General features: G+C 56.8%; 1 protein-coding gene across 1 annotated transcript in view; it reads right to left on the reverse strand.

The window, feature by feature from the left end:
- The window catches only part of CCDC33 (coiled-coil domain containing 33), a gene marked incomplete at both ends in the record, with an annotated part of 105,945 nt that overhangs the window by 73,000 nt on the left and 7,732 nt on the right, over positions 1–25,213 (reverse strand). Inside the window, one exon of the mRNA XM_084240123.1 lies at positions 10,929–11,095. Within this exon, the coding sequence (XP_084096249.1) occupies positions 10,929–11,095 (167 nt within the window). The remainder of the gene's footprint in view (positions 1–10,928; positions 11,096–25,213) is intronic.

Below are 25,213 nucleotides of genomic sequence, written 5' to 3' on the forward strand. Positions count from 1 at the left end.
TGGCAAAACTACTCCAGAGTGGGCCCGAGGATTCTGTCACCTGGGGGCTTGCCAGTGCACAAAGACAGAACCAGGAGAGATGAAGTCACAAGCAGCGCGGTGCCAGCTTTAAGGCCTGTCCTGCCAGCCTGTCCTCTGCTCTCCTGTGGCTTCTGCCTCTTGTCCCCTCCCCTCCTCTATCCAAACTTGGGGTGGCTGGCAGTAGGAATTCCAGGTGGAAAAAATGGAGCAAGGCCAAGGGAGACTTCACTCAGGCACAGAAGGAGTTAAGCAAACATGTCTCGTCCTTTCCTCTGACAAGGAAGAGGGCAGTCCGGGCTAGGTGAGGGGAGATGAGATGTCTAGGAGGGGTGAGGCCCCAGGGGATGGAGGAAGGCTTTTAGCAGGTGGAGGGAGGCTGTCAGGGTAATGGATTTTCCTGGCACAGCTGGCTCCTCTGAGCCTTGATGCTCTTCTAGAAACTGGAGAGCTAGAGGGACCTCTGGTTCCTCACAGAACAGGAGAAGGGGACTAGGCCCCATCTGTGGCCCCAGCTGGGCAGGAGGGGTATCCAGGACTCCAAGGCTTTGATGGAGCTCAGGGCTCCCAGTGTATTTAAGGGCCCAGGGGTCCTCTCCAGGACCTGCCACCCCAGGAGCATCGGCAACACTGACACCCTGCCCTGGCTCTAGCAGTTTTGGTGTGGGGCACATCTTGAGGCCTAAACTTAATCCAGACATGGGAAGGGGCAGGCACACCAGCATGGTGTGTGGGTGCCTTCAGAGGCACCTTGCAGCTGTCTCTACCCATGAGCTGCCAGAAAATGTCAACTCCCTCAAGCTGAAGGGGGATGTGCGTGACAAACTCCCACCCACCAGGAGGAGGAGGCCAGGTCCAAGCACAGTTGTAATTGGGAGAGAAGGACTTTACTTTTCTTATGTGAGGTCATCACTTAGGGAAATGTGTTGCCTGGTTCTGGGGACCACAGCTGTGAGCGGAAGTGGCCAGTAGAAAGCACAGGAGGGAGAGAGGGCGTGAACCAGCTCCTGAGCCGCTCCCCACTCTGCACCAGTCCTCTGAAATGCCCTCTAGGCACACACTCTAAGGTGTGTGAACATCTCCATGGGTAGAGCACATGTCCCTGTCTCCAGGAAGTCTCCCCTGACCAGCACCTCCCCCCAACACAAGCACACACACACACACACACACACACAGGCTGCCCCACAGAGGTGCTCCCTGGATCCAATCTCTGCATCATCCCTCATCTGACAGCCCCGAGGCTGTCTCTGACGGTGCCAAGCTCACCTCCTGCTCTATCTGGCCTCTTGGTCTCCACACCCCTCAAAGCATCCGCATATGCACAACAGTCAAGGTCCGGCCCCTCCGGGCTGGGGTTGGAAGCCCAGGACACAGATCACTTGGCTTGTCCTGCGTGCCAGTCCCAGCCAGGGCAGCCTCCAGAAGATCAGGAGAAAGGGGAGGGCCCCAATATGGTCTGTTCTGGGCCCCTATCTGGGCAGGCCCCTGATTCCTGAAAGACTAGAGGGATGTTTCCAGAAGTGCTGGGAGAAGAAATGGTCGGGCAGGATGAGGATGGACAAGGACAGAACCTTAGGTGGATGGCTGGCGGAACAAAATGTGACCTTTGATTGCCCTCCACCTGCATCCTCCGTGCTTCCCGCATCCTCCGGGAGACAGTCTCCCAGGCCACAGGCCTAGCACCATCTCCAGAAGGCACAGAAAAAAAAAACAATAACCGGTTCCTAACCCAGGAACCCAGCTTCAGGCCGCAGGCACAGGGCTGGAGATCGGCCTCTGCAGAGGTGGTTCTCTGAAGGAGGTGGTCAAAGGCTGGATTCTTGTGTTTCTCTCCCTGCCTGGATTGACCCGGGCAGGGAAGGTTTCCTAGAGGAAGCAGGGCTTGCACGATGAAAAGGGGCCTTCCCAGTAAGAGGACAGAGCTTGAGGCTCTGAGGGGCCACGCGCTGGCTCCTGGGCGAGGCTTGGGAGGAACTGGCTGGCTGATGCCGGGCCGTGGGTTGGGAGCACGGGCTGGTGGTTGGAGAGGGTTGCAAGGCTGCCTTCCTTCCTGACTTCACTCCCTCTCCAGTTCCTTCTCATCGTGCCCACATGCAGGATCCTCTGAGGTCAGGTAGGCAGAAGGGAAAAGCCCCGGTCCTCACAGCTGTGGCCTTGGCGTGGCCCCCCTGGAATTGGTAGGCAAGAAGATTCGGCCAGAGGCTCTTCAAAGCAAGAGCTGAGGTAGGAGGCCGGGAGTGTCTGGCCTGCACCTTCTTTTTCTCTTCTCCCCCACTTCGTCACTCAGCAGCCCATCAAGTGTGCCCTTGGCCTCCCCCAGCCCCCGGTGCAGCTGGGCCCTCAGGGTCTGGCGCTCCTGGGAGGCTGCTACTTAGGCATGAGCTGGACTTTCCTCGGCAAAGCAGCGGGCTCTCCTCCTGGGTTTTATTTATTAATTGGGCTCTAATGAACCATCACTAATTGCTGATGGCACGACACCATGACAGGTGGGCTGAGTTAAAGAAAAACTGACTTTGGAGCAAAAGGGGTGTAAACTGGAAGCCAGCCCACTCCCATCCACGTGGGCATGGCTCCCCTGCACTGACCTCGGGGAGGGGGTGCTGCTCTAGAAATAAGGAGTGGCACACTCCAGGAACCCCCGAGGTGAGCACACTGGCAAAGGGGGAAGCTTTCCATCAAACAGGAATGATGCTCCCCAGTCCCGCAGGTAGAGACTTCCCCTGTGGCCTGGCTTGTTGGGGACCCCAGGAGCATCTTAGGCCGAGGGGGAGGGTCCAGCTGTCAACAGCATGGCCCTGAGGGGAGGTAATGGCAGGCCCCTGGGCCAGGTGTAGCCCTGGGAGGTCTCACTAAGACCTAGTGTCCTTCTTTTTTTTTTTTTTTTTTGCCGACAGCCAGGGAACGAACCGGCGCTGCAGAGGCTGTGGACAGCCTCGCAGCCCAGCGCTCAACCGCTGTGCCACCAGGGGAAGCCCGACCTAGCATCCTTCTTGATGACTTGCTACGAACGCTTATCCTCTGATTGCCCTTTCTCGTGACTGCAGCCTTAGAGCCGAGGAAGGGGGTGGTCATACAGGGGGGTCCCCCAATGCAGAAGAACTGCCTGAGCTGATTCTGCTTCCTGGTCAAACTGGCAGGCATCCAGCCCAGGTTCTGAGGTCTAGGGCATCTCAGACACTAAGCCAGCCTCCTGCCCCTTCCCGAGACCAGCCTCCCTGATAGCCAAGGCCTGGAGCCTGCCGGCTGCCTTCTTCCCTGGGAGAGTGCGGGCAAAGGATGCGTGCGTGGGGACACACGAGTATTGTGTTTACTCACCCACACCCCAGAGGCAGGGACCTGTCGTGGCACTGTTGCAGTGTTTCCAGCTCCCTGCCCAGGCCCAGCAAGTGTCTCTTGAGTGAACAAGATGTGATAGAAGCCTGGACAATCACGTGGAGAGGGGCAGCCTCTCTTCTCCAGCTCTGCCAGGCCAGCACAGACTGCCTGGCTTCTGCCCTAAGCTCTGGCAGCCTTGGTGCTGTCCTGGAAGCAGCTCGTGGACTGGGACAAGTGCTTCCCTGGAAGCAGCTCATGGGCTATTCTAAGAGCAAATCCTCAGAAGCAGGGAAGTAACACCCAGCCATAGAGTGGGCACCCTCCAGGCTGTAGGTCCTGGGAGCCTGGGTTGGCCTGAACTCTGGCCCCTGTCCCAGCCCGGACCCCGGGGCTGGATCCCAGGTCTCCTAGCCCCCTTAACCATCCTGAGAGCCCAACTGCAGTCGGAGGTTGGCCTCTAGGCCTTGTACCTCCAGGGCACCCCAACAGGCACACGGAGGTACCTGGGAAGTCAGCAATAGGGAAATGAGAGGGTCAGGACCACCAGCCCCTCTTCTCACTCAGGGCCAGCTGGTCTCTGTCCATACCTCTGTGTGGGGTGTGGGGGGCGGTGCACAGCCTGACTCCCCAGGAATGAAACCCAAAGCTACCCGAGCACTTTCAGGCCAGTCAGGCTGAATGGCAGAGGCTGGATTAGTGCTGGGGCTCATGGGATAAGCCATTATTTTTGGATCTCACAGGTTTCTGGATGGTCGATGAAGCCGAGACGAAAGTGACAAGGCCAGTTTGGAGCAGGCTGAGTCTGGGTGGAGGGGGTCCTTGGGGCTGGAGCAAGGGAAGAGGCCAAGGACATGTAGAGGTAAGGGGAGAAAGCCCCTCACAGAGGCAAGAGAAAAAGGAGGGAATCAGGAGTAAGGTGTCCTGGAAGCAAAGAACGGGGCCTTCAAGAAGGGGGTGGGGTGTCTCTCACACCTGTGCAAAGAAGTGCGGCCATGCGAGGTCACTGGCCCCTGGGAGACGCCCCAGGCAGGGAGGCCGGATGTGAAGGTTGGGTCTCAGTGGGGTTGAGGGCTCAGGAGGGGAAGACAATGAGGAGAGGCCAAAACCCCTAAGGGAGCAGGGTGTCTGCTCTGCATGTGAACGCTGGCTGGCCTCACACAAAAATCTGGACCTCTGGCGTCTCGGAAACACAGAGAGAACCGACAGCCAGAGCCAACAGCCAGAGCCGACAGCCAGGGCCTCCGCCGCAGAGTCAGCGGCCGTTGACTGCGGCTGCTCCTCTAAATGAGCCGTTTGCCAGCGGCTTCTCGGCACCGTTACCCCTCACCCCTTGCAGCGCCATCGCTGCTGTCACTGTCTGGGCCCCGAAGGCGTTGCCTCTGGCGTCCCTGGAGTCACTGCCTCCCTGGTGAAAGCCCCTGCGTGTGTGAGGGGGAGCAGGGAGCTGGGTGATGAACGGGGCACACACAGGGCAGGGCGAGCCGCATAGAGCCTGAGCCTCGGCTCCCTGCCCAGGGGCCCCCTCCCTCTTTGCTGCATGCCAGGCTGCGTGGCAGCCCACCCCGAAGACACGGGGATGCCAGGAGGAGCCTCTGGACAAAGCCTCCCAGGTGTTCATGGAGTCTGGGGCGGGGCGGGGGCGCCCTGCCTGCAGCTCTGCCCATGCGCAGAAATAAGCCCAAGCCAGCCTGGATGGAATGCAGTGAGCACAACGGGGAGCCCCCCCCCCCCTGCCACCATCATCTGAAAAGCCCCACTAACGCTTGCTCCTCTCAGGAAGAAGCAGCCTCCGGGGATGCTCCTCCAGCATTCGGTGCCCCTTGGGAAGACCTCATGCTTTTTGGGTTGGATTAAGTGTTTCAGGCATGAGGAGACCTCAAGGGCCCTGGGCAGCTGTGATGGGGGAACATCTGGAAAGAATCCTCATGGCTTCAGTCTGGCGGGGGGTCTCGGGCCAGCCCTCCCCTTAACCACTGGCGCCAGCTGTGTTTACAGCTCTGGGATACATGACGTTCCGTTCCCGCTGAGCAAGAATTTGAGCCTCGAGGGAGCGATGTCATTTGGAGCAGGTGTGGGTCGGGGAGGCTGCAGGTCCTGGAGAGGAGATAAGATGCAGATTCCCAGGCTGACCCAGGGCCCTGTGGGGAGGGAAGGCGCTCTGGCCTCTGCCAGGGCCAATGAGGGGGCTGTTACCTTGAACCGCGCCCCTTCTCTGGCCTGCCGTGTGACCTCAGACAAGTCCCAGCATCGCCTGGCCCTTGGCTTCCTCCACTACGCTCAGCTAAAGCAGACTGCCCTTGGGCAGCGCTCCTAGGGGCCAGAACTTCCAGAGAATTGGGTTCTGAGTGAGCGCTCACAGACATCCTCACAAATGGGGCTGCTCTATTCCTGGTACTGTCCTGCAGCCACTGTCACCGTCACTGTATTGTTTCTGCCAAGCCCAGCCCTGGGCGGCTAAGGCAGGCCCACGGGTCCCTGGTGCGTCACGCGGGCCTCCGCCCACTCTGCCTGAATTCCTGTCTTCTGGGCCTTCGGTCAAAGTCCACAGTCAGACAGTCCAGATACCAAGAGCGTCTACAGACTGGTCACTGGGTCTTCTGTGGAGGTCTGGGCACGACCCTGATGCCAATAGTCCCTTCCAAGCATGATCCTGCATGAGGATCAAGGCATAGTGAGGAGGGAAGATCTTGGCAATACTGGACTCCCGGGCCCTGGCCTGGGACTAACTAGTTGTGCAGCTTTGGGCCATCACAGATATGCTCTGGGCCTCAGTAACGTCCTCTGTAAAATGGGGATGATATTTTACCTAATTCACAGAACTGAGTGATGATGAAATGAGGCGAACCCACTCGTAGCACATCAGCCCCGTATACGGTAGGCGTGTGATGATACAGCCTTCCTCTCTTAACAGGAACTTAGACATCTGTCCTATGTCAATAGCTGCTCTATTCAGTCACCAGAGCCAGAGCTCAGTTTATGACAAGCATCAGGACTCAGTCTTAGTCTGGGGCCAGGGTCAGGGCTGTCAGGCTGATCCAAGAAGACCAGAGACACTCTGAGTATGATTAACTGGCCCTGGTCTCTGCCTGTCCCTCCCCTTGGCCTGGGTCAAGTCTGCCAGTGGGCAGAGGGAGACTGGTCCCTTCCCAGTGTGGGCTTGTCCCTGCTCATTAGCTCTGGGCAGCAGGCAGCCAGAGAAGCAGCTGCCAACTGGCAGCCCTGTCCTCCAGACTTTGGACAAGGGTCAGAGCCTGACAGGCCATCTCCTGGCGGCCGCTGCCCCACATGCCCTCCTGTCAGGGTCATTGTCTCCCTGGTACCTGCTGTGCTCTGACTGGCAGGTTGTGCTATACCAGGCTAGGAGGCAAGTGCTGGGGACAGCTCGGGCCCCAGGGCCTTGAGCCAGGTCTGGACCAGTCAGGGGCACTGGGCCTAAGTGTGGAACGTGTCTTGGGCAGTCCAGTTGGGGCTCTTGTTGTCACCACAGAACTGAAACTGTTTCCCAGGTCAGAACATCAACAAACTCAGCAAGCCTGGAAGAGCCTGGAGGCCCTACTTACACCCTGGCCCTGGGAGGACTGAGACTCAGAGGGGCAGGGCCTGGCCTGAGGTCACACAGGGAGTCAGGGCCAGTGCACTAGACCTCAGATTTCCTTATGGCATTCTGCTTCTGTGTCATAGGATTTCTTCCAGTAGGTCTCACTTGCATACCGTGAGAACTAAGGGTCCCTCCTCACCCAAGTCATGCTTTAGGCCTGTCTGCAGCTCCCCTGTCCGCCTTCAACATGTCTACAACCCCTGGAGACAGGTTCCCAGCACCCAGAATGAGACACTCAGGCACCAAGAGGGGAAACAACTTTTCCAAAGTCACGGAGCAAGCTAGAATCGGGCCAAATCCACGCATTCATCTCTTTATTCATTCATTCAACAATCATTTATGACCACTTCCTACGTTCCAGCTATGGTGTTGAAGAGCAGGGATAGAAGGTTGAGGAAAACCCATCTGGGGGCTGCACATGGAATGAGTAGGGCAGGACGGGGAGGCACTGACCAAGAGAGAGCCAATAATCATAGAGAAGCACACAGGACATGTGAAGTTGCAGCTGCGATGCTGGAGAAACCCAGAGTCCTGGAAAAGTGTGTGATGGGGGTGGGGGAGTGGCAGGGGTTGGGGGGTAGTTGACCTGGTCTGGGAGGTCAGATGATGACTGAACTGAGATCCAGAGAGGGGAAAGTTGGGTATTCTGGGGGAAGGAGCGTGCAAAGGGCTGGGGTGGGAGGAAACAGGGTGTGCTCAGAGAACTGAGCAGTGCCCAGTGTGGCTGGAGCAAGAGGGAGGTGGGGGTATGTAGCTGGGAGCCGAAGGCACTAGCAGAGACCTCAGGGTGTTGCACCTAGATTCCCTCCTCCCTGGGAGGCACGAGAAGCCACCAGAAGGTTCAAAGAATGGGTTCCTTTAGTACCTTTGAAAGGGGTTTGAGGGAGGGCAAGATTAGTTATACCAAGAGCAGAAAAATAGTGAAGTAGCCTAAAGGAGTGAAGCTGACAGAACAGAGCAGCCAAATTCAAGAGAGAGGAGAAAAGTGGGCAAACCTGGGGGTGAAAGAGCATGATTACCGACACCAGGCCGGGCGTGAGAGCACGTGGAGAGAATACAGAGAAAAAAGATGACCCCATGGAGACCTGACCCTGGTGGTAACCTCTGCGGTAACCCGAGGCAACCTCGGTGGTAACCCGAGGCAGGCCAACGTTTAATGCCAGGGAGAGGAGACAAAGGTAAGAAAAGGCTTCCACAAGGACGAGTGGTCATGAGGGGCTAATGCCACTGGCAGGTCACATGAGCTCCCACTGGCCACACATAGGCGATCCCTGGTGGCTTTCAAGCAAGCTCTCAGTGGAGAGCGGGGTCAGGTTGGAAGGTCAGTGGCTCAGATGGAAAGCAGCACAACCACAAGGTGAGGGAACAGACCTGTCGGTCTGGGATAGATGACTCGAGGACACGCCCTGTTACTAGATAGGCTCAAGGCTGCAAAGTAGGGAGGCTCCATCTTTGGACCCTCTTCAGCTCCCCACTAAGAGGCTGAATGTGTGAATGCCTTTGGGGGCACTGCCTGAGGTTCAGGCTTCAAAACCCCCCAACCCTAGCACCACAAGCCTGCAACACACCCAAAGAGGAGGGTGGAACTGGACAGACAGGAACCCCCCCCAAGATCCCACCTCCAATTTAGGGTCAGGCATTATGTGATGGCAGAAAGCAGGCGCAGCCTAGAGACCAAGCAGGGACACCAGAAAACAGGGACAACAAAACGGTGACAACATTTTTGAGAGTTTAAGTACATGTGTATGTCTGTACTTACATCTAGACATATATATATATATTTAATACATCTCTTAAGCATCGAAAACACTCATCGTGAGAAAAAGAACAACTTCAGGGGACTCTGTTACTGTGTATTTGGAATTAGACATATGGGGGGCATCATATTCTTTTCCAGGGTTTAGCTTCTAAGAGTCCCGTCCTCCCTCTGGGATTCCTGCCTGGGGCTGGGGGACCGCACTGAAAGCCCCTTTCGGGTCCTGACAGCTGGGCCTTCTTTCCCGGAAGCCCTGCCTTCTGCTTTCATTTGCATCTTATTAGCACCCCCCTCCCCACCCCCCCCAGCAGCTCGGCCTCCAGGAGCCCAGGAACGCAGACTGCAGGCACCGGGTCTGGCTCCCTGCCCCCTCCCTGGGTGGATCAGGGTGCAGTCCCAAGCTCCCTGCCCGCCACCCCTCTGCTCGCCCCTCCCCAGCTGGGCTCCCCACCCCTGTGTTTCCATGGCAACCGATGCCTGAGCCGGACCCAGTGCCTGCAGAGGAGCAAAGCAGCCACCCAGCTCCCTACCCTGCCGCCCAGACTGCATTGGTGATAGGCAGGGCCTCAATCTCCCGAGATGATTGGTGATAATTGGTTTATGGAAATAGCTGAGGGGAGAAGGCAGCTCCCCGCTAGATACCATCCTCCCTGCCAAGCCTGCTCTCTGCCACCTGTCCCTTGTCACCACAAAACAGAGTTGGGGGAGGGGAGAGCGGAGGCTGGGCTGGTACTAATGGGCTTTTGAGACAAGCAAGTGTTTCACCTGTTGGTCTCCAGCACACTATCTCCCTTCCTCCACGTGGCCTGTGGGGGCCGTTGTCATAGTAACGGTGCTTGCCTGACCCCTAAGTCTGTGCTCAGGCCTGTGTTGGCCGCATTGTTGGGGAAATGGAGGAGACCTGGCTCCGTAGTCCTGGAGCTCCAGGTTGGGGGAACGGAGGGATAGAATATAACTTAATTTCTGGAAGTATATGAGACAGGTGCTCTGGAGCTCCAGAGTTGGGAGAGCTCAGCTCTGGTGGTTGTCTGGAGCACAGCTTTGAAGGTGGGATTTCAGTCAGCGTTGGGGAGACAAGGCTGGTGTGGGGCACTCTCCAAAAGGAAATGTGGGCCTCCCTGGTGGCGCAGCGGTTGAGCGCTGGGTTGCGAAGCTGCCCGCAGCCTCTGCAGCGCCGGTTCGATCCCCGGCTGCTCCCAGGCCACCAGAGGAGGGTCCCACACGGCGCGCAGACCTCTCCTGCCGCCCGCTGCTCCCCTCCGCAGTGTACTTCGGTCCTTCTGCCTGCTCTGCTCCCCGCTCTGGCTCTGGTGAATTCTCTCACCCTCCCGCGCTTCTGACTGGACCCAGTGCATGTATAAACAAAACAAACAAACAAATAAATAAATAAACGTGCCTCTATAAAATTAAAAAAAAAATACAAAAGGAAATGTGAGCAAAAGCCTGGAGACGGGCACTGACTGTACTCAGTGCTGGTCGGTGAAGGGGGGCGGTGTCTGTTAGCCTGGGGGGGTGCCTAGCTCCCAGTGTCTACCCAGGAGCCGAGCGATGGCCAGCTTGCGGGAGGAGCGCTTTATGTCCAAGACCGAGAAGATGTCCAACATCCACATGGAAAGCTGGCTGCACCAACGCTGATGCCCTTCTGGGAGACGTGAGGCCCGTGAGGTGGGCAGCCAGCACGGCACGGCAGCTTCACTTAGACGTGCAGCTATGAGATGTGTGTACCTGACTGCGATTGACTGGAGGGGACGCGGGGTGCAGTAGAAGACTAGAACGAGGGCAGCCCCATTAGAGCAATAACCAGAGAAACGGTGGGACCAAGGAGGAGGACAGTCATGTGGCCCCCACCCCAGGACTGGGCGCGGTGGGACGACCAGGAGAGGCAGGCCCCAGCTCTTCTCTTCCCTTTGACCATGCCCCCACCCCTGAGCCCAGACCAGGCCTCTGCATCCAGGGGTTCGGCCCCCTGAGGCTGAGGTATGGGCAAGCCCTGCCCAGCTGGTTGTGGCTCGCAGAGAGGCTCTTCCCTCCTTCCTCAGCTCAGTAGAGCAGCTTCCAGGCAGCAGGGAAGACGCCAGAGCTCACATCTCCAGGGCCCACAGGTCCTTGTGATTCCCACTTGGCTTCCCCTCGGGGTGTCACAGCTCCGATCCTAAACATTTGGGTGCTCAGATTCTAACTATCCATAGTCTGGCTTCTGCTCTAGCCCACGCCAGCCCTGCCCCACTCCCAGGTACTTACACTATCACGTAGGGCCACGGCTCGGAGCCATCTGTGCAGGCGGGGAGGTTGGTGGCCCCATGGAGCGTGACCATGACGGTCTCCTTACCGGAGGGAGACAGGTGGCCAGTGTTAAGGTCTGTGCTCTGCTGGGGGGTGTCTGAGAGGGCCTCCGGGCTCTCGATGACCTGTGGAGGGAGTCGAGTTGAGTGACTTTTCCAGCGTGGTCACCTCCTTCACTGCCTTGCCCCTCTGGTCCCTTCCCAGCTCCCTCCAAGTGCTGTTCTTCTATCATCCCCCACCCCCACCTGGAACTACAGCGACACTCACCTTTCACCCCATTTTCTCCCTACTTTTGTCCCACACCCTCCATCTCTTCATCCCTCTCTTGCCTCTCCTGCAGTTCTGGAGCCATCCATTCCTGCAGAATGACGCGGGCCACCCCACCTTCCAGGCTCGGCCCTACCTCTCAGCCTTGCTTTTACAGGCACTCTTGCCTGTAAGTCCTAAATCCCACTTGTTTGTGGGGTCCCAGCAACTGACCCTCCTCCATCTCTCCTGTAGCCTCGTCTCAGTCCACCTGTCACCTCAGGTCCCTCCTGGGCACAGCCCTTTACAGTTTGCAAAGCTTATGCACACCCACGGGTCCTCAAGTACAATACATGGAGGGGAATTAAAGCATCTGTCTAGATGCCTTGTCCACCTTCTACCCAGAGAGCCCTGGGCCAGGCAGGAGAGGGGCCTGCTGCCCAACGGGTTTCCCAAGTTGGTTGCCACAAAAACACACATGTAAGGGCATGACAGCCCCACAGCTTGTGGATTCGTGGCCCAAAGGACCCCAGGGCAGAGAGCTGCACGGGAGACAGAAGCCAGGCTAGGGCAGTCGGGAAGGCACTTGGGAAGAGGAAGCTCTAAAGGGTTTGGAGAACATGCCCAGGTGGAGCCTGGAGGACCGGCCAGAACGCAGAATGCTGGAGTAAACACAAAGGGGGGAGGGGACAGACTGGCTGATTCTGGAGGCCCTTTGTGGTGAACAAATACATAGGGGAGTGTGGACATGGGGCTGCTGGGTCTTGGGGTACTCTGGGACTCACTCTGCTCCATCCATAGTACCAGGAGCTGGTAGATGACCCAGATGGACCCTTGCTTGCTGATAGGAGGACACGCCCTCTTGTCTCCCCTGCTAACTGGCACGAGCTGATGGGGAGCCCCCACCCTCCTTCAGCCTAGGCAGGGTGCATGGAGACCAGCAAGAACCATGTCCTGTTAAACAGAGGGGAGACCTAGGGGCTTGGGCTGACCTGTCTGGACCTCGCTCTGCTTCTCGTGTGAGGGCCAGGATCCCTACACTCTCTCTGCTCCCACCTTAGGGTCCCTGCATGGTGGCTCTTGGAAGCCTCAGCTACCGGAAAAGGGAAGGATCTGGGCACTGCAGGGCAGGTACTTCATTCAATTCTCAGGACAAGGTGGGTGACCTCGAACGCGAGCCCTGTGCAGTTCTGACCCATCAGCACGGCCGCCAGCTCTGCCTCCAAAGCACCTCCAGAATCGGACCCCCATCACCATGTCCACTTCGAGCTCTCAAGTTTCACTCAGACCAGATCGATCGCTTGGCTCAAACCCCGTGCGGCTCCCTCTCTCACTCGGAAGCCCCCACTGCCTGTGAGGACAGACGCTCGCTGGCCCAGGAAGCCGACTCACCTCTTCCTTGGCCCCGCTCACTTCTCCAGGGTGGCCTCCCACTGTTTCCCTACACACACCAAGCGGCCCCCGCCACTCAGCCGCGGCCCTGGCGTCCCCTCCACCTGGACAGCTCTTCCCCACGCCCCCATGTCCATCCCTGTGACTTGCTCCTTCACTTCCTGGAGGTCTGAGCCCCTATCTGACAGGCCTTCCTGGTACAGGCTGTGGTCGGGCTGTCTGACAGTAATAACTCATTAGGAGGTGAGAACACCCCCAGCCGGGGCCTCAGAGTGCCAGCCCTACAGAGACCCCGCCCCGCCTCAGGATGCAATCACCCTCCCCCCCCCCCACAAGGACCCAGCAGGGCCTAGCATCCTCTGCAGAGGTGTTGAGAGTTACCCCTCACCCCTATTCCCCTGCCAGGCCCCGGTGGGAGGAGGCAGAGGGTGGTCAACTCTCAGTTACACTGTGAGTAGACGACACCCTCCCCCGTAGGCCAGAGTGCCGCCTTCCCGGTGTCCCACCCTGGCTGCACACCCCCATAATACACCTCACTCCCCAGCAGGCTTGGCTCCTGGCTCAGTGATAGGGGAACAGGAGCAGCAGTTGGGCTCAAGAGACCCGGGTCAGTCCTGTTCTGCCCCCAGCTCTCTGTGGGCCTCTCTGAACCTGCATTTCCCCACCTGGTGAGCAGAGCACTCTGGAATAGCTTGTAATTCAGTCTTCTCAGTAATTGGATAAAGGTTCCTGCAGGGAGTTAGGAGAGGTGACAAGTGTCTCTCTCACCACAGATTCCCAGCAACTGCCTGAAATGGTGTCCCCTCATAGGTGTGAGGGCACAGGGCCTGCTATGAGCCCCTCAGTGGCCCAGACGTGTGGGCCTGAGAGCTCACACTGACTCCCTGGCAGCCCTGGAGTGACCCAGGCACTGTGCAGACCAAACCATGAGTCGTTCCCCTCAATGGCCTCTGTCCTCTACCTCCGCCCGCCCCCCCCCCCCCCCCCCCCCCGTGTGCCTCCCCGTCTAAAACAATCTTCCCGGAAATAAAACTTGCTGGGGGGTTGGCGAGAACCTTCCATTTTCACTTCTGGGCATGAGGCCAGCTGCCAGGAAGGCACCTCCTTGCAAAGCCCCCAGGCATGTGCCCGCTGGGCAGGCCGGGCCCAGGGCCAGGGAGGCCTGGGGCCAAGGGGGAGGGGAGGCATTGGGCCAGGGTCTCCAACTGGCCTGCCTTCCCTCCCGCCATCTGGATGGGAATCTGCAGGCTTCTCTCGGAAACGCACTGCATTGAACCAACATGTCCACCCTCACCCCCACCCCATCGGAACAGAACATGCACATGGTGGGATACATATGGATGACGGCAAACCCCTCCTAAGTCTCAGGCCCCACAAACCCAGCTGTGGGGGTGTGATGGGTCCCCAGGAGGAATTTACTTCCCCTAAATGTCTCCCTATAGACTGGGAGCCAGACTGATACTAGCTCAACTTTGGCTTTTCAGGCTTACTCTGGGCTAACCCCCTAACACCACGAGGGTGCAGAGATCAGTGGGCAATGTTTGCAGACAGGGCGTTGCTTGTGGCCGGCAGGGCTAGGAGGTGAGCTGAAGCCTACCTGGTTCCTGAGCACAGCATGCTCAGCTGCTCTCCTGGGCTGGCAGATGGCAGGCTCAGAGGTTGCTAATTCCAGTGCCTTACCCATCCTGACAGTTCGCCTTGCCCTCAACAAGGCAGGATTAGCCAGCAGATGTCCCGAGGGATCTGTGACTGCCTACCAGGACAGGGATGTGTGTGATGGGGGCAGGAAGACTGGAGTAACAGTAAAGGGGTTAACGGCCCATGTGTTTGAGCTCTCAGGGGTGGGGGGTTAAAGTGGCTCTGGTAGGGAGAAAGATAAAAAGAGACAAACTCCTCTACCTTTCCAGAGCTCTCTCTTCTGGGACCGTGGGAAGCTGTGGGAAGTGCATCCTCCAGAGTCAGGTGCCAGGGGAGCAGGGGCTGAGCTGGGAGGCACAGGGTCTGGCTGCCTCTGTGCAGTCATTTGGGGACACTGTTAGACTCCAGTGGGCCTCAGTTTCCCCAACTATAATGTAAAAGCTTTGAGTTAAAAATGGTCCCTCAAGTTCCTTCTAGATTCTGAGGTTGCCTGAGAGTCGTGATGGCCACAGTAAGGCCCTTTTCTAGGCAAGAAAACAGGTTCAGATGTGTTAGGTCCTTGCACGAAAGTGCACAGCTCAGCCAGCAGGGGCAGAGCTAGAAAGGGTCCACATGTGTCTACCCTGCCTTCTGTCTCTGCTCCAACCAGAGTTCTTTGCAATGAGGTGCTTTTTCTGGGCTACAATGTGTATCTCCTTGGGCGCATGACCAAATTCTGCAGCATTTATTGGTACAAGCAACAGGAAGTTTTCATGTGTGGTATTTGGAGAAGGAGAAGCTTTTCAAATGATGATGTAAAAGTCAGAAATCATGAAGAAAAGGATTGATAGATTGTGATTACATTTAAAAATCCATTATCAGTTTCTTGAGTGGTCCAAAATTCACCACAATGCAAAGAGAAGACAAACAGGGGAAAATATTTGCAATGCATCAAAAAGGATTAATAGCACCAGGCCACAAAGAACACTGACACCTATAAACATCACCGTGATGAAAGACCTGAGTGGAGAATTGCAGAAGAAGAAATACCAATAGGTAATACTATATAAACTTTATGAACACCCTTTAGGAGAGTTTTACCCAGCTATTCCTAAAGCTAAAATCAAATGAAACAAATGTGGTTCCTCCTCAGGGTTCCCAGGGACACTCCCTGGGTCCCCAGTCCACCTTGGGTGGGCAAGTGGGAGCTTCAGGAACTGGCTGGTAATGGAGGTCCCCCAGGTCAGGCCAGCCCAGCACCCAATCTTGGCATCCCAGGAGGCTTACAGGGGGTGGGGGAGTTAAGTTATGGGTAAAGGACACCGGAACCAGACACCAAGGTCAGGGGAGTAAAAGAAGAAACTGGGGCCTGGGCAGCCTAGCTACTTGTTTATTTAACCTGGAAGCTGTTCCCAAGTTGGCCAGTCCTGTGTGCCTTGGCCTTATCTCTTTCCACCATCCCTGACACCAAGCGACACCACAGAGGGCCAGGGCTCAGAAGGGCCGGGAGCAGAAGGCAAGGGAGCCCCAACACCGAGCTGGTGATGTCTCACTGCACTGAGCTTCTAGTCCTCCTGGCAGGGTTGTGCTGCCGGGTCACAGCTCTTCATGACGCCCTACTACAGGGCACATGCCATTCTGAGCGCTAAGGATACAGCAGCGATCAAACAGACCAAACCCACTTCTCTCCAGGGGCTGGGGCACTTGTGGCCCAGGGCAGAGGGCTGGGCCAGGACTGGGAGACGCAACAAGGCCTCCTCCTGGCTAGTGAGGCAGCCAGCTAGAAGGAGGGTACCGGTGGGCCATGTCACTGGGCTCCCTGAGCCTCTGATCTGAGCCACAGATTCCAGGCAGGGGCGTGCTACACTCACTTTCTGCCACATTTCTCTCCAGGTCACGGGGTCGGGCAGAAACAATCAGCGAAGGTAGTAGGCAGCGTGACTGGGCCGCATTTCAGACCCCACGTGGCCCAGCCACCCAGGACACCCCACCTGGAGGAGCCACAGAGACCACTTCACTCCCCACGTCGCGGCTGTGAGGCTACGTCAGGATGGAAGAGGCACAGGAAAGGGCTGTGAAGAAGAGACAGTTTAGGCAGGGGCGTGGCCACGCCTCCAGGCCTCACCTTTTTCTGCTTCCGTCCCATTCTCTCCAGGGCAGGGGAGTCCTTGCTGAGAGTCTCGGGGACCCACGCCTGGCGCTGGGCGGGGATCTTGTATCAGTCTTGCCCAGACAGAAAACCTGGATGCCTCGGAGTCTTTGGGGGCGGTGAACAGTAGAGTGTCAGTATGGTCTGGGGGGCCCACACATCAGCCTTGGGAGCCAGACAGGAGGGAGGACGGTGGGCCAGGGAGCCGGGGTCTGGAGTTGTCTTAGCAGCCAGACATCCCGCGGATGGAGGTGCCATGGGGGTTCTGGGCCATGGCGAGCTGAGCAGGGGTCAGCAGCTGGACAACTGGCTCCTGGCACCCCCGGGAAGGTAGAGACAGGGGTGGTCCTCCTTCTGCCCAGACCTGGGGAAACTGCACTTTTCACCCGGCTGGATCACCTAGGCAACGCTGTGTGACGTCACAGGGCAGGGCAGGGGCCGCAGAGTCCTTCCCCGGTTCCGGTTCCGGGAGCTGCATCCTGCCTGCCTCTGCTTTCAGCCCTCCTTGCCACTCCTCGGGAGGCGGGGAAGGATGTCCTGAGCAAACTCCATGCAGGCTTTGTGGACGCCACCCCCACGACACCGGGAACTACAAATCCCAGGATCCCCAAAGGGAAGGTTGCGAGGACCTGAGGGTGGAGTTAAGCAACTAGGCTCTCGGTTTGGGTATTTAACTGGCCATGTTGGGGTGGTGGGGGACAGCCGCTGGCTTGGCCAGGAGGCGTGCTAGGTTTTGGCCAGCTCGGCGGGTCAGCTGAACGGGTAGGACACATTTACGAACTTATCTCCCTGAGTTATTCATTTCCCCAGTTCCCCTTCCCTTGTCAATAAACCTGTCATCGACCTTTTGTGTGTGTCTGCAGTTTAGCATTCACAAGGCCCCTTTAAGCGCGCGGGTGAGGACCCACAGTCAGGCAACCCCATTTTATCTCGGGGTTTGCCCTGTAACACTCGCACCCCAAACAGTCCATCATCCAAGATCACCAACCACCCCGTGTGCTCAGACCTGTGCTGGTCACACCACAGAGAGGGAGGCGGGCCAGACACTGCCCCAAGCGGAGCTGCAACTTGCCCGCCCGTTCTGCCTCCTTGGCTGCCAGTAGTCCTTCATTTGGTTAATAATGATAAACACAAAATGCAAGAGGGAGAGTTCTTCTTGGGGGTGGGTGGGAAGATGGAGAGAATGGAGAAAGAACACACAAGCACCCACATTACCCGGTAACTTTGTCTCTGAGATCGGGTGGTCCATTATTTTATATTCTATTACGGTCTTACATTATTTGACGTAAATTGCAAACAAAGTGCCATTTATGGGTCAACATGGCTCTAGGGTATGGACCAAAGATGATGATGAATCCAATCCTGAATTCTGCAAGACATTGCTACAAATAAAACAGCTCTATTTAATGAGCTTGTCCCCCATGCCAGGCACAGTTCTAAGTGCTTTTCTCTACAGTGACATGGCCCTTGGCCTGGAGGGGAGGCGGGGTGGTCTGGACTGGGCCTTACAGGATGACCTGGAGTCCTGGGCTAGCAAAGGTGAGATTTGGGGTACAGGGTGGGGTTGAAAGGTGTCTGGGAGACCCCTGTGACGTTCCTCATTTTTCTGCCAGCTGCTTTTCAGCTCCATTTCAGGATTCCTCCCCTCTCCCTTGACTTGGGGATCAGCAGCAGGTCCATCTGGCAGCAGAAGGCAGGAGCTTTGCAGAGGCCCCGTAGCTTCCTATCCATCCTCTACCCCAGAGAGCTAGGGAAGAAGGGTTCCTCCCCAATTTTAAGACAGGCAAAAAACAAGCCCTCACCTTTGATTAGAACTGAAGGGAGAAGCCAAAGTCACCCAGAGAGTTGGGAATGAAGCCAGGAATCCATTCCTGCTGGGCCAACACTGTCAACAGTATAAAGAGGGTCTCAGGGGATGGCCCCCCAGTTTCCCCAGAGTGTGCCCCCTTCTTAGTCCTGGAGGCTGACACACAAGGTGGGATGAGGACCAGTGCCGTCCCAGTGCCGACAGGCCCTCTAGGCCCAGTTCAGGGCTGAGAGGCTGGCCAGGAGCTTAGAGAGCAAATGCGAAGGAGTGCCTCCGCCACACCATGACTCCTGAGATTCTGCACCCTAGGTCCCCTGCCTCCCTTGAGGTGGCCCCAGTCACCTGCTGGCCCTGGGCTCCAGGCTCTCACCCAGAGGCCCACCTAACATCTCAGCTTTCTGCTGCTACAGCCCTCAACCGTATACCTTCCTGCCTGGGAGAAAGTTAATGCAATTGAGAGCCAGTTGCAGCTGTCTGGCCCCAGGGTCCTGCACTCAGCAGTCAGGGAAGGAGGACCTTCCCTCTACCTCCCTGGCTGCCCAGCTCCTTCGGTCAAGGGCCCCTGGGATACACACTCCTGGGCCACAAGAACCTTCTCCCCAGAGCAGCTTCCTTACCAGTGAGAGGGCAATAAACCTAGGGCTTGGGTGTGGCTGTCCTACTTATTTATTAGCAGTATAAATCCCAACTATTCTATCTGCCTCCCAGCTACCCTATCTGCCTCCAGCTACTTTACCTGCTTCCTAGATATCCGATCTACTCTACCTGCCTCCTAGCAAGCCTACCTGTCCCCCCAGCTACTCTACCTCCCTCCCAGCTACCTTAGCCATCTCCAGCTACTTTACCTGCTTCCTAGCTATCCTACCTGCCCCCAGCTACTTGACCTGCTGCAAGCTACTCTACTCCAGATATTCTACCTTTCAAGTAAGGGGAGTTCTACCTCCCCAGCTAAAGGAAGTGAGCCTGTTCCCCCAAATGCCCAGGGAAATCTTCTGCTCCTTTGTCCAGGAGCCAGCTCCAAGTTTTGGTGACTCCAATTCTAGAGTGAGAAGTAGGTTATGATTGATCTCACAGCTAGTGAGATCTTCCTTTGATCTTCCTTATGATCTTCCTTTCCACCACCAACCCCCCAACACAGAGGACACTTGGAGCTGCATCACTTGGGGCCAGAGGTTTAACACAGCCACGAGGAACCCACAGCTGCAGAGGGCAAGCCACTGGGCCGGACATGGGGCTGGCTCTGGGGGAAAGTAGGGGTCTGCTTCCTCTCTGGCTTTGTGCTGGGCAGCAGGGAGAGTCTGGACAGATATGAGGCTCATAGCTGTCCACACTCCCTCAGGCCATGACTCGGGGCCTAGCTTCTGGGGAGACAGCCCTTTGGGCCTAACTATCCATGCACTACGTACCAGGTAAGTGGGTGTCCCACACTCCCCATACTTGGCCTTCCTTCCCCCTTTGATGTGCCTCCCACTACCCCTCCCTCCCTGCATCCTTTGGGCATCTGAATTGGGCTGCTGGATAAGGAAAGAGATGGACAAGGTGAGAAACTTAGTGTGATTTTGTAGCCAATGGAAGTTCAGAGCTGTGTGATCTTGGGTAAAATACTAACCCTCTCAAATAATTGAACTGGAGCATTTTCTTCTTCCTACCAGGCTCCTATCTGATGCACAGCTGCGTGAGGCCCTCTGTGCTCTCCCCGACACAGCCTGCCATTGCCACCGGCATCCCCGCCGCCAGCACCGTCATTCCACTGACATTTAGTGAGCACTTACTCCATGCCAGTGCTGTGTGCTGCCCAGAGCATTCCTGCACTTCCTGTGTAACCCTCACATGCATGCTCCCCAGCTGTCCCTGTCGCTGCCCCAGTTTTTAAGATGAGGCTGTAAATGGTCTGAGAAATAAAGGCACTTGCCCACACTGCTTCAGAACAGCAGAGCAGGGATTTGAGTCCAGCCCTGCTGGCTCTGCAGCCTGGGGTCACAAGCACAGAAACATACTGTCTTTTCCTAGAACTCCAGGGAAAGGGTTCACTCTCTCCTTCCTTTGCTCCCGAAACTGGGCAACATGAAAAAGGTCAAGCACAGACACAGAACACCTGGCCCTTTGAAAGAGGCTAGACAGAAGCTCCGTGACAGCGCAGGCCATAGATTTGAACTAATGTTGAAGGAGAGCGAGGTAGCGCATCCTGAAGGCACAACTGGGCCCGTGAAGCCGGGCAGGGCAGTGTCTAGAGGACACTTCCGTCCGGCACAACAGGTGGTAGGGTTGTGACCACCGAGGCTGGTGGGTTCACAGTGCCCTCGGCTGTGACTGGGATTAGCAATAGGAGCTTGCTGGAGTTCAGCTCATCCCCTTGGATGCCGGCTGCCTGCTGGCCGAGTGGGCCTCAGTGGGGCCCTGGAGCCAATGGAGGCTGCCCTCTGACCTTCCCCTAGCTTCTTACTCACAGAGGTGACCTGGGTCAGCTCACTCAGTGGCTCCTGGGCTGAAGGTGTGCATCTACACATTTTGTCACAACTTCACTTGATATCCCGACCCAGTCACTGTGCCTATTCTGGTGGATTCTGGTGCCTGGAACTGACCTTCCTGGCTCAGCACCACCACGGTGCAAAAGGAGTTGCAGGGCAAAAAAGCATGATGACTTGGAGTCCTCCAGGTCCTGCTTTAACCCCGGCTCGCGGGGCCCTGCAGGGAGCAGTCGGTAAGTCCCTTGACAACTTGGGCCTCAGTTCTCATCTGCAAAGCAGGAGCGGCGAGGATCAGGTGAGGGTATGGATTCCCAGCACATGGAAAGCTGCCCCAAAGTGAACCTGCCCCACATTCGTGCCAGCTGATTCCTATATAGAATCTCCGTGACTCCAGCTTTGGCAAAAGGAGACTTGGGGTCCCACCACATCCATCTGCTCAGCAGGCATGCTACTGACACACAGTACTGCAGGGGCCTCTCAGTGCTTGGTAAGCAGAGCTCTGGCGTAGGGCGGCCTGGGTCCCAATGTCACGTCATGAATCACTGCTAAAGATACAGCGTGACTTACGAGCGCTTTTCTTTTGAAAAATCAATAATCGCTAACAAGGGTCTGAATAAAGGGGTAAGCAGTGAAGGCCACTGGCCATTCCCTTCCATCAGGAGGGGACTGAATTGGGACACCTCCAGGGAGGAGTGTGAGGGGTCCACGCACAGGGCAGAGGGGCCTGGAGGGGACGGTAGGCGCAACCAATTCCCTCACCCCAATTCTTCTAACCCATAAATCTGACCAAATCCCTCCTCTGCTTCAATGAACCCTTTGGCAGGAGGAGCCCATGGGTCTCGGGAGAGAACTCTCTCAGGAGAGCCCTGCAGATCTCAGGGCACCCCATGTCTGCCTCACACCCTCACTCCAGGCACACTCTGTGCCTGTGGTGCCCTGAATGGGCTCTGTTCTCTGCACTCTTCATAGATGCTCTTCCATCTGCCTGCATTACCCTCTTCCCTCGGGTCCCTGAATAATTCATGGCATTCTTCAACACCCAGCGGAACAACTTCTAGCAAGTCTTCCTGAAAACATCCCCATCCCTACCCAAGGGATCAGATCCACAGCCCCTAGCCCTGCCCTAGCTCCCCTGGCTCATGACCCATCAGTGACTTTTCCAGGAGAGGCCTGTCTCCTCTGAGGGCTGGGACTATCTATGCCTGGTGGTCCATATCCCCAGGGCCAGCCTGTTGCTTGGCACAGAGATGGTGCCAGGTGGGTGCTCATTCAGTGAGTGAAGGCAGGCTTTAGAAGCAGATGCCATCCTCTTCCCTGTGAGTCCCCAGATGCCTCACCATAGCCCGGGTCAGGGACTCCTTTTCCCCAAATTACCTTTCTTCCTCCAGAGCAGAAGCCCTCAGAGGGGGCAATTAGTATGTAAATCTCACATTCATGTTTTTTGCTAGCAATTCTGTGCTAGGCACTGTTCTGTGCACTTATATATGTTAACTTAGTCCTCACGGCTGCATACGAGGCAGGGACAACTGTAGCCCCATTTAACAGATGAGAAAATTGAGGTCGAGCCAGGACCCCAACTTTAAACCCAGGCCGTCTAACTACAGTCTGCATTTGTCATCAGCCCTCTCTCTCCCCTACTGAGGTGCTTATGGGGAGTTTGGGGGTGGCGGAGACAGTCGGGAGCACCCAGCCCCCCTGCTCTACAGCTGGGATGAGCCAGCAGGTCTGAGAGGCTCTTGTTACAGGAAACTGCTTATTCAGGCCAAGTCTGCCTGGGATCCTTCATTCCCTCCGTCTCGGATTCCCTGAGCAGCGCTGGCGCCCCTCGCCCACCGCCCGTCATCTCTACCAGAGAGCAGAGCCTCTGGCCCTAATCTCATTTGAGGCCGTGAAATCGCATTTGCAGCGTATTAATGCAGCTCAGAGCTGGCCGAGCCTGCCTGTCTCCTGGAGGAGAGGAACCTGGAAAGCAATCTCCCTGGGAGGCGGCGCCGGAACACCCGCCGACAAAAAGCAATTATGCTTTAGAGGAAGATTAAAATGATAGGCACACCCCCCCCCCGCACCCCTCCCCGGCACCCCACCCACCCGCGGACCACAGCCCCACTTGGTCCCACCGTCTCCCAGCAGTTAGTCCAGGTCAGGCTCAGCCCTCTCTCTCCCAGGGCGCCCCCTCGCTGGCTCCCAAACTCCGTGTTCCCAGCAGAAACCGTGCTCGCCCCAGCCTCGGGGCCTCCACCTAAGCTGTTCCCTCTGCCTGGAGCGCAGCCCTCCACCCTCACCATTCTCCAGACACACTGATCACAGCTCAAGTGTTGCAAGCATTTGCTGTTTCCTTGAAATGACTACAAATTCAGTTGAACAATCCTGTTGGGAGGACTGTCATCATCCCCATTTAGAGATAAAGAGAGGAGGCGCAGAGAGGTAAACCCCAGGGCAGGAGGTGGCAGAGCAGGGATATAAACTAAACCTTTGCCCCTTCCTCAGGCCTTCTGGACTTGACTCAGCAGCTCCTCTCTAGGCTGAGCAGGGAGCTGAATTCCACCTGGGGCTTTTTAAGCCACACATTTTTTCTAAGTGTCATCCACCAAGGCCAATGGGTCAGGGGGTTTTCCAGGGGACTCTGAGCCATGGGCAGCCCCAACCCCTTCCAGTCCTGCTCCCAAACCACTCAGTGCACCGAGCCCTGGTTGTTGGGGTCAGCTTAACATGGCCAAGCCTGATTCAGCTGGACTTGGTATGATGTGGGGCCCTGGGAAGAAATCCATTCCCCCAACTGTTCCCCTTTGATCCTGTGTGAGTCTCCCTGGGAAAGAATGCTGGGAGTCATTCCCAACTGTGTGCCAGATCAGAAAAACCAAACTAGACAGATGGTGGAGCCTGGATCCCAGCCTGGCTTTGCTATTGACTCAAAGGGAAGATTTGGGGAAACCCTTCACCTCCTCCAGGGGCTCAGTTTCCTGGTCCAGAAAACGGACCTTATTAAAGTGACCCGGCAATGCCTACCTCCCAAGACCCGTAAGATGCTCCAGCGGGCTTTGCAGGTGCCCTCTGCCAGCCTGGCTAGAGTGGCCTGGGCTAGAGAGAGGCGCAGGGACAGAAGTGATTTGTGCCACATCACACAGCTCACATGCAACTGTGACACAAGCTCCGACACTGAGGTCTTTTGACTCCCAGCCAGAACCGGTGGTCATAAGCAAACCGAGTCCCTGATGACCACCCGGCTCATGCAGTCTTTGCTGCCATTTTGGAAAGCATTGGCCTCCAAGTCCTCTTATTTCCTCTGCCCGCCCAGCCTGGTAGCTCCCCAAGAACTGGGGATACAGCTATCTTGCTTATTCCTGCTCAAGAAGTGGATGGATGGACGGATGGATGGAGAGATGGGTGGGTGGATGGAGAGATGGGTGGATGGATGCCACCCTGGGCTGACGGAGACTGGACTTGGGCCCCAGGGCAGGCTGTCGGGTCCCGACAGATGTCCTGCACTCATCCTCCATCTTTCCCGGGAAGGGGGCCAGTCCCTCGTGGCCTCAGCTGTTCCTGACTCCCAGCACCCTGCAGAACCAGGCCAGGGCTTAGGCTGGGATGTCTCTGCTGACTCCTGACAGCCAGCCCCTAACCAGGTGGGCAGACTGGGTGCTGCCAATGCGGCTTCTCTGCTGCCCTCCCCCACCCTCTCAGAGAGTATTATTAAAGATTGGTTTCCTATGGGATTTGACTCTACCACCTACATCACATGTGCCTTGTCCCTGAAGCCTCTTTCTCCTCTGAGGGGGGGAGGGGGGGTTGTACAGAGATGAAGCCAGGAAGTTCCTAGGGAGATGGGGTGTCCATTGGAGAGTCGCTGTGAGTCTATCCTTGTGTGTGGGTGGGGCGGGCATGTCCACATGTCCAGAGTGTGGTGGGACTGTGTATATCCACATGTGTGTCCCTGTGTGTACGATTGTCCATGCTGGTTTTCAGGAATGTCTGTGGATGCACATCCACCTTCCAGGGGCACAGTGAGGGAGAAAAGGTTACCCTAAAAACCATGATAACTGTACCCTCCCACCTCTCCGCTTCCTTCTTTCACAGTGAGGTGATTCTGGCGATGAGAAGGCCGCTACAGGCCCTGGGGCCCACCAGCTGGTCCTGGGAGGAGGGCACCCCCTTCCTTTCTGTGTCCCCCCGACGCCACCTCTCTCTCTCTCTCTCTCTCTCTCTCTCACACACACACACACACACACACACACACACACACTCACTGGGCCTCCAGGACGTGTGAGTCAGCTGCAGCCTTGACTGGGAGGGGGTGGTGGCCATGCCATCTGGTGTGCTCACTTACAACAATCTGCTATAAGGGAGCCTCTTTCCAGACTAGCATCCAGGCCGGGTTCACCTCCGCCACCCTGAACCCCAGTACCCAGATCCCAGAGATAGCAGGGCTCACAAGTTCCCAACACCCTTCCCCCTGGAAGCCCCCCTAGGCAAGTAGAAAGGAGCCACTGTACTTTCTAGAAACAGAAGTGAGGCCCAGACCCACCCACACTCCTTACCCAATATAGACATCCCAGCTCATGCCTGG

This window comes from Talpa europaea (assembly GCF_964194135.1).
Source record: "Talpa europaea genome assembly, chromosome: 8".
In the NCBI taxonomy this organism is placed as follows: domain Eukaryota; kingdom Metazoa; phylum Chordata; class Mammalia; order Eulipotyphla; family Talpidae; genus Talpa; species Talpa europaea.